The 8,393-nt window shown below is 52.4% G+C and overlaps 1 protein-coding gene across 2 annotated transcripts; it reads left to right on the forward strand.

Moving 5' to 3' along the window:
• Nucleotides 1-282: 282 nt before the first annotated feature.
• Nucleotides 283-4,668, forward strand: cbln18 (cerebellin 18). Of its 2 annotated transcripts, none has more exons than XM_088619544.1 (5): nucleotides 283-387; nucleotides 1,001-1,130; nucleotides 1,392-1,571; nucleotides 2,285-2,416; nucleotides 3,670-4,668. In XM_088619544.1, exons 2-5 carry the CDS (start codon nucleotides 1,031-1,033, stop codon nucleotides 3,972-3,974), a joined length of 717 nt encoding a protein of 238 aa, XP_088475670.1. In that variant the 5' UTR covers nucleotides 283-387; nucleotides 1,001-1,030; the 3' UTR covers nucleotides 3,975-4,668. The 2 variants fall into 2 exon arrangements, with proteins under 2 accessions (XP_088475670.1, XP_088475671.1); XM_088619545.1 differs by having other exon boundaries at nucleotides 300-450.
• Nucleotides 4,669-8,393: the final 3,725 nt, after the last annotated feature.

Raw genomic sequence — 8,393 nt, forward strand, 5'->3', positions numbered from 1 at the left:
CACGCTCTGCCATTGAGCGCCAGATGCTTATCTGCAGACTTCCTCCCGAAACGCGGTCACCGCGACAATCGGAGGGCGGCTGAACAAACGGGATCAGGTGTAGCTGGGAACCGGGACACCCATGGGGGGGGCCTCCCTGGAGCCCATTGTGAGCTGGACGGAAACCGACACCGGCCCCTGCCATCCGATCCGCCCGCGCCCCCGAGAGGGAGGAGGAGGAGGCGTGGCGCTCATGCTGCGGAGACAGGGAGAGAGAGAGAGACCGAGGAGGGCGGGGACAGTATATAGAACGCTGACACCTCCCACCGTCCCGGCACAGAACGACGCACCGACACTCTCCGCGCACCAGGGGCTCAGGAAGACCGCGAGATTCCCCCCGTCCCGAGAGTAAGTGCGCAGGGGGACGCTGGGAGACAGGACGGGTCGCTTGGCGAGGCGGGTCTGTTGAGTGTGAGTAAGACAGGACCTTGATCGGCTGTCAGGAATGGTGTGTGTGTGTGTGTGTGTGTGAGTGTGTGTGAGGAGCAGGGACTCTTGGTGTGGGTGTGAGTGTGTGTGAGGATTAGGGTCTACAGGTGTGTGTGTGGGTGCGTGAGGATCAGAGCCTATTGATGTGTGTGTGTATAAGAGGACCAGGGGCTATTGGTGTGTCTGTGAGTGTGTGTGAGAACTCTGGGTCCATTGATGTGTGTGACTGTGTGTGAGAATCAGGGTCTATTGGTGTGTGTGTGTGATTGTGTGTGAGGATCAGGGTCTATTGGTGTGTGTGTGTGTGTGTGAGTGTGCGTGTGTGATTGTGTGTGAGGATCAGGGTCTATTGGTGTGAGCATTTCTGAGTATAGAGCCAGGGCTGGCACCCTCTGTCGCCTGTCAGGTGCCTGCAGGCTGGCAGTCCTGTTGGTGAGAGACACGCCTCTCCTCTGATCAGTGCAGAGCTGTGGGTGAGGGACGCATCTTTCTTCCAATCTAACATCTTATTGTTACAAACATCTTTCGCCAGGCTACCCGTGTCTATCTGTACTGCCGGACGATGAAGACAGCTGCTGCACTGGCTGTGTGCCTCTGGGGGGCGCTGTCTCTGTGTGTCAGTGCTCAGAGCTCCACATGGAGCCTCATGCAAGAGGCGGCAGGTGTGTGTGTCCACCGCTGTTTCGTTGTGTACAACTCCCTCCTTGAGCTGTGTCCTCTCTAACACTCTGTCCTAAAATCTGTCTCTCCCTGTGTCCTCTCTAACACTCTGTCCTACAATCTGTCTCTCTGTGTCCTCTCTAACACTCTGTCCTACAATCTGTCTCCCAAAGTGTCCTCTCTAACACTCTGTCCTAAAATCTCTCTCTCCCTGTGTCCTCTCGAACTCTAATTCCCTCTCCATCCACCCCCCACTTCTCCAGTGAGCTGGACAGGTGACCTGCCATGCGCTGGGTGGGACTGCAAGTGTGCGTTCTCTCGCCAGCGGGGCTGCTGTTGTGTTGCCAGCCGCTACAACGCCCTGGAGGAGTCCCTCTTCACGAAGTTTGGGGACTTGTTCACAGCCCTGGGAAAGCTGAAGGCTGACATTAACGAGGTCACAGGTAGGACATCTGATGAATGAAAGGAAGGTTGCAATGAAGGGGGTTTGTATAAATACATTGCTAGTAGCTATAACTGTCAATATATTCATATAGCCAGCAGCTGTATCACCCTGCAGCTCCCAGTCTGGCCAGTACCTGGAGGGGAGACTCCTGGGAAAGCTGAGGCTGCTGCTGGAAGAGGTGTTAGTGGGGCCAGTAGGGGGCGCTCACCCTGCGGTCTGTGTGGGTCCTAATGCCCCAGTACAGTGACGGGGACACTACACTGTAAAAAGGCGCCGTCCTTCGGATGAGACGTAAAACTCCTCCCTCTCCCAGTAGATTTACATTTACATTTAGGGAAGAATGTTTCTCTAATCCCAGAATATTTGTCACAGTGCAGTAGGAAGTACACCTCTGTCTCTATTTCTCCCCACTGGCAGTGGGAGCACAGCCTGTCCTCTCTGGACAGCCAGGTCTGCCTGTGTCCAGTTTCTATGTCCAGGCTGTGACACTGAGCCTGTCCTCTCTGGACAGCCAGGTCTGCCTGTGTCCAGTTTCTATGGCCAGGCTGTGGTCACTGAGCCTGTCCTCTCTGGACAGCCAGCTCTGCCTGTGTCCAGTTTCTATGACCAGGCTGTGGTCACTGAGCCTGTACTCTGTCAGGGTCTGTTTCTTTTTGCTGTTTTTTATCTTTGGTCAAATGTTCTCTCTCTCCCTCTCTGTCCCTCTCTTAGGAGACGTGAAGGTGGCGTTCACTGCAGCGATGGATTCCTCAGCTGGCTGTTACGGTCCCTTCACCAGCAGCATGCCCATCCCCTACAACACTGTCCTGATCAACCAGGGGCAAGGGTACAATCCTGCACTGGGTACAGATGGCACACTGGTACACTCTCACACTGAGACACTGCATCACTGAGACACTAACTCAGTTACACTGACACACAAGTACACTGTCACACTGGTGTTGACACACTGACAAACTGATATTCTGATACACTGTCACACGGACACACTGGTACACAAAGGCACTTTCACACTGATACACTCTGCATCACTGAGACACTGCATCACTGAGACACTAACTCAGTTACACTGACACACAAGTACACTGTCACACTGAGGCGTTGACACACTAACAAACTGATATTCTGATACACTGTCACACTGACATACTGAGACACTGCATCATTGAGACACTAACTCACCGTCACACTGACACATAGGCACACTGTCGCACTGACAAACTGGTGAGACACTGGTGTATTGACACACTGAGAGGCTGGGACAGCGAGACACTGATATATTGACACACTGAGAGGCTGGGACAGCAAGACACTGATGTATTGACACACTGAGAGGCTGGGGCGGCGTGACACTGATGTATTGACACACTGAGAGGCTGGGACAGCGAGACACTGATGTATTGACACACTGAGAGGCTGGGACAGCGAGACACTGATATATTGACACACTGAGAGGCTGGGACAGCGAGACACTGATATATTGACACACTGAGACGCTGGGACAGCGAGACACTGATATATTGACACACTGAGAGGCTGGGACAGCGAGACACTGATATATTGACACACTGGGACGCTGGGACAGCGAGACACTGGTGTATTGACACACTGAGAGGCTGGGACAGCGAGACACTGATGTATTGACACACTGAGAGGCTGGGACAGCGAGACACTGATGTATTGACACACTGAGAGGCTGGGACAGCGAGACACTGATATATTGACACACTGAGAGGCTGGGACAGCGAGACACTGATATATTGACACACTGAGACGCTGGGACAGCGAGACACTGATATATTGACACACTGAGAGGCTGGGACAGCGAGACACTGATATATTGACACACTGGGACGCTGGGACAGCGAGACACTGGTGTATTGACACACTGAGAGGCTGGGACAGCGAGACACTGATGTATTGACACACTGAGAGGCTGGGACAGCGAGACACTGATGTATTGACACACTGAGAGGCTGGGACAGCGAGACACTGATATATTGACACACTGAGAGGCTGGGACAGCGAGACACTGATGTATTGACACACTGTATTGACACACTGTATTCGGACCCTTACTCCCTTCCTCCCCTCAGGAGCCTTCACCGCGCCCCGGACCGGCCTGTACTCCTTCTCCTTCTCGGCCTACTCCAACGTGGGCGCAGCCGGTAACCGGCTCTACCACCAGGTCAGCCTGATCCGGAACAGCGACGTGGTGGCCTCAGTGTGGGAGGACAACCGCGAGGACTCGGAGGACAGCGGCTCCCAGACCGTGCTGCTGCCCCTGGCCGCTGGGGACCAGGTCTACATCCGCCTGCTGTCCGGCAGACAGCTGTGTGGGGACACCAACCAGCACAACACCTTCTCTGGCTTCCTGGTGTACCCCACCCTGCAGAACTGACGCTGAGACACGCTGAGACACACTGACACATGCTGAGACACGCCTACACACGCTGAGACACGCTGACACATGCCAAGACATGCCGAGACACGCCAACACATGCTGAGACACACTGAGACACACTGACGCACACTACAACATGCTGACTCACACTAAGACACACCGACACACTGACACAACATGTTCTCTGGCTACCTGGAGTGCCCCACCCTGCAGAACTGACACGAGACACACTGAGACACGCTGAAACCCGCTGAGACACGCTGAGACACACCGAGATACTCTGACGCACATGGAGACACAATGACGCACACGGAGACACACCGACACACAGACTCGCTGACGCACACTGACAAACACTGATGCACACTGACACAGACACACGCTGAGACGCACTGACACACACTGACATACTCTGAAACACTCTGCTACCGACACATACTGACCCACTAAGACACTGAGATAGCAAGACGTTGAGACACTGGCAGTGAGACTCTGAGACAGTGACACACTGAGAGACTTTTTACCACAATCACATTCTGACACACTGACAGACACCCTTCCCAAAAGCCTCTTCTCTTCCCTCAGCTCCCCCACCTCTCTAGAAACAGCCTGCCTTGGGCTACCAAGAGTGCCAACATTCAGCCTGTCACGCGTGGTTCCTGTCTTAAATAAAGGTTTCCTTCTTTCAGTATGTTCAGTGGTTATCAGTTCCTGCAGCAGCTCATTGCCTTTGTCTCTCAGGGCCCCGCTGGTCTGGACTGCAAGAAGAAATCACCCCTGACCTCCTCCAGCTGCTTTCTGTCACCAGCGGGCAGATAACACTTGAGCCAGCCTCAGTCATTTCCAGGCGGCAGCCTGAATTCATTAAGACAACTTGCGGTGTAAGGGTCAGATGTGGTTTATGCATGCAGTCAAATACGAATTGTGGTGTTTGGGTCAGTAGCAGGTGTTGTTTGAAAACACCTGGATCAACTGAGCTGGGATCAGATAACTGGTGATCATTCAAAACCACATGTGATGTTGCTCCCCTCTCCCAGAACAACGCCAGTGACACACCATTATTATTATTATTAAAGCATTATTATTCCTTACACTTCAATAGCACTTTTTTGGACATTCTGGACACAATGGTACTGTTATAATACACAGTAACACCCCAGTGACAAGCTCAGAACACTGGGACCCACTGGCAGACAGATTGCCCCATGGATGCACTCTGACACACAAATGCACAGCAACACTGTATCACAAGCACATTGAGATCCTTGTAATACTAAGTCCTGACACTTCCAGTATGTAGCACAGCTCTGAACACTCCACTCAGAGCTCTTGACAGGTCATGGGGATCCCCTCCACCCCCACCAGTGTGCAGCCCCACCTGGATGATGCTCCAGTCCTCTCCCCACACACCAGCTCTCAGTGGGGAGGAGAGCAGAGTGATGAAGCCAGTTCAGAGATGGGGATTATTAGGAGGCCATGACTGGGAAAGGCCAGGGGGAAATTTGGCCAGGCCACCAGGTAACACCCCTACTCCTTTCGAGAAATGTTGGACAGAACGCAGACCAGCATCCTAACAGCGAGTCTGGCAGGTGGATCTAACTTGGAATTTTCCTCCAGATCAGGACGTGACCAATAAATGGTGATAGCAGGAACTGTATTGAAAGGGCTGTGTTTTCGGGAACACCGCCCACCTGCTCTTTAACATTAAAAACAAAACTCAGTTTACTGCAGAAGTAGACGTGGGGAGGACTTTTTCTTCCGGACAGAGCAGAGGAGGCAGGAAGAGAAAGACTTAATTCACTCTTGGCCGCAGTCTTCTTCGTGCTGTCAAACTGCTTGTGCTACAGTGCATGCACGGTGCTTTTTTTTAAAATATGGATCTTTCACGCTTTAGGAAAGGAAGGCATCCAGCAGCTGTCCCTCCTGGAGTCCTGATCTAGTCACAGGTCAGTGCTCAGCGAGGCTGGGCCTGGGGACAACCTGGACTGGAAACCTGGTCTCCTGCCTTGCCTGCAGTGACTACAGACGGCCAGTAGGTGGTGCTCTCGCTTTCTCCTCCATGTGGCTCATATTCAAGGTCGGATGCAGGGTGTATTAAGATGAGATAAGATCACTTTATTGGCCCTATACAATTTCTTGCATTAGGGATTTGTCTTTTCGCAGACCCCAGCTTGCTCTCCATGACACACAGACAGGGAGAGAAGCTGGGGGTCAGAGCTCAGGGTCAGCCATTCATACGGCACCCCTGGAGCAGTTGGGGTTAAGGGCCTTGCTCAGGGGCCCAGCGGAGTAGGATTCCTCTGCCGGCCACAGGATTTGAACCAGCAACCTTCCAGCCACAGCCGCACATCCTGAGCCACAGAGCCACAAGCTCCCTGAGTGGTAACTGTAGTGTCACGACCAACCCCGCAACACACACTCAACATCAGGCTCGAGTCCTGAACACTCGCTAGGGTTACGGCTCCTTTTTCAAGAGAGGCCTTTAACTCAGCATGACTTTCTGGTTGAATAAATAATAAACGTACTTAATATACACAGGAAACTTTTAATAGGCCTACTGGGACTCCTCAATTCAGGGGGATTTCGGGAGGCTTTTCGCAGGCCGCCTCTCAACTTCACCGTGTCTTCTGAGCCAAGGGGAAAAAAAGAGCCGGATTTACGAGCTGCGGAATATTTGTGGAATGCTGCCCCCCCTGCTGGACTCTGACAGGAAGACGTGGACAAGCGAGGAAGAGCAGCAGAGACATAAAGAGGGGGAGGAAGAGCATAAGGAGCACCAAGAGTGAGGAAGAGTAAGAGAGATAGGGTATGATGAAGAGGAACACAGAAGACATGACAGGAGGACAGCGACGGGGTCAGGGGTCACTCTGGGCCGCTGTGTCCAGACACAGACAGGACAGCGACGGGGTCAGGGGTCACTCTGGGCTGCTGTGTACATCACTTAAAACAAAAATACATAAAACATAGAACATTACTGAGAGACAGGCTCACTGTTGCTCGGGCTACAACAGGAGATCACATCCTCTCAGCTCTACTGAGTTTTTCTCTCCCACTAGGAGTAGGGGCGGTTCTGATCCTGGCAGGCGTGGGAATTCTGGGATTAGGTTTGTTATGTGAGGGGAGAATGTGTGTCTAATCCCACAGTGTTTCTCCCAGTGCAGCAGAAAGTGCATCATCTCTCTGTCTCTCTCTCTCGCCCCATCCCTCTACAGCAGGTCTACACGCCCGTAACTGCGTGAAATCAAGGCACATTAAATTATGATTTATCTCAGCTTTATTTACACACCGTAACCCACAACCTCCCTGTGAAACAAAAACGAAATCTCAAACGTTCTGCGAAGTATTTACAAATGACAAACCTCAACAAAGGGGTTGGACAGGAGTACACACCCCTTGGTAATAGCACTTGTCAACTCTCTCTGGCGTAAGCAATTGCCTTTCAGAGCACATGAACCTCTCGTCACCTGTTACAGACTGAAGAACAGGGCTTGTCTCTCTATTATATTTTATGTGATGTACTATATATCCCCATGTGGAGAGAATTGGGCACAGTGTCTAGGAGCCCCTGCCTCTCAGCTCCTCCTGCTCGGCAAACTCTGAGTTTGCCCTGGCTGTTCTGCCTGCGCGCCTCCAAATATTGTCATACCCGCCACTTCCCTGCCTACTTCCTCTCATTGTGGCTGGCCTGCGCACCCTGTAATCTGGTCCTTCCCTTGCCCTATCAGTCCAGCTCCGTGTCCAGGCAGGCTGTGTGAGTTTTGGGGTGGAGGCTCCAGCTGGTAGCCTCCCTGTACTGATAGTGTAATCTCTGATTTCCAAGCTCTGCTCCGCAACTGAGCCAACAATGATGTGTGTGTGTGTGTGCATGTGTGCGTGTGAACACAGGGTACTGACCTTTCTCAGATGGAAGAGAAGTCTGGAAATATTGCTTTAGCTCTGAAATGCACTGAAGAATATTAAGCATCAGAGTAATACATCACTCACAACTACACCAAGCTGCTAAAGTTGTCAGGTAACTGACAAAACCCTCTCTTACAGCAGATGTTCTGGCAATGTACTGAGCAGACACGGCATGTGAATTTGTGTGCTGATTGACACTTGTCATCAGCAGAGCTGATCCACAGCGGGTTGAGTGTGCCATCACGGCCCAGCAGTGTGTGTACAGTGCATGTGTGGTGCTGGTGGGTTGTTTTGCTCTAGGTCGCAGATCCAGCCATTGTGGGATTCTGTCCATTTCCTCTCACAGAACGTGATGGAGCACGTGCCTGTTCACTGGTCTCTGAGCCCTAGACAAACCTGTGCCTGATCGCTGGTCTCTGAGCCCTGGACAAGCCTGTGTCTGATCTCTGGTCTCTGGTCTCTGAGCCCTGGACAAGCCTTTGCCTGATCGCTGGTCTCTGAGCCCTGGACAAGCCT

Source organism: Lepisosteus platostomus, chromosome 25, assembly GCF_059453375.1.
Source record: "Lepisosteus platostomus isolate fLepPlt1 chromosome 25, fLepPlt1.hap1, whole genome shotgun sequence".
In the NCBI taxonomy this organism is placed as follows: domain Eukaryota; kingdom Metazoa; phylum Chordata; class Actinopteri; order Semionotiformes; family Lepisosteidae; genus Lepisosteus; species Lepisosteus platostomus.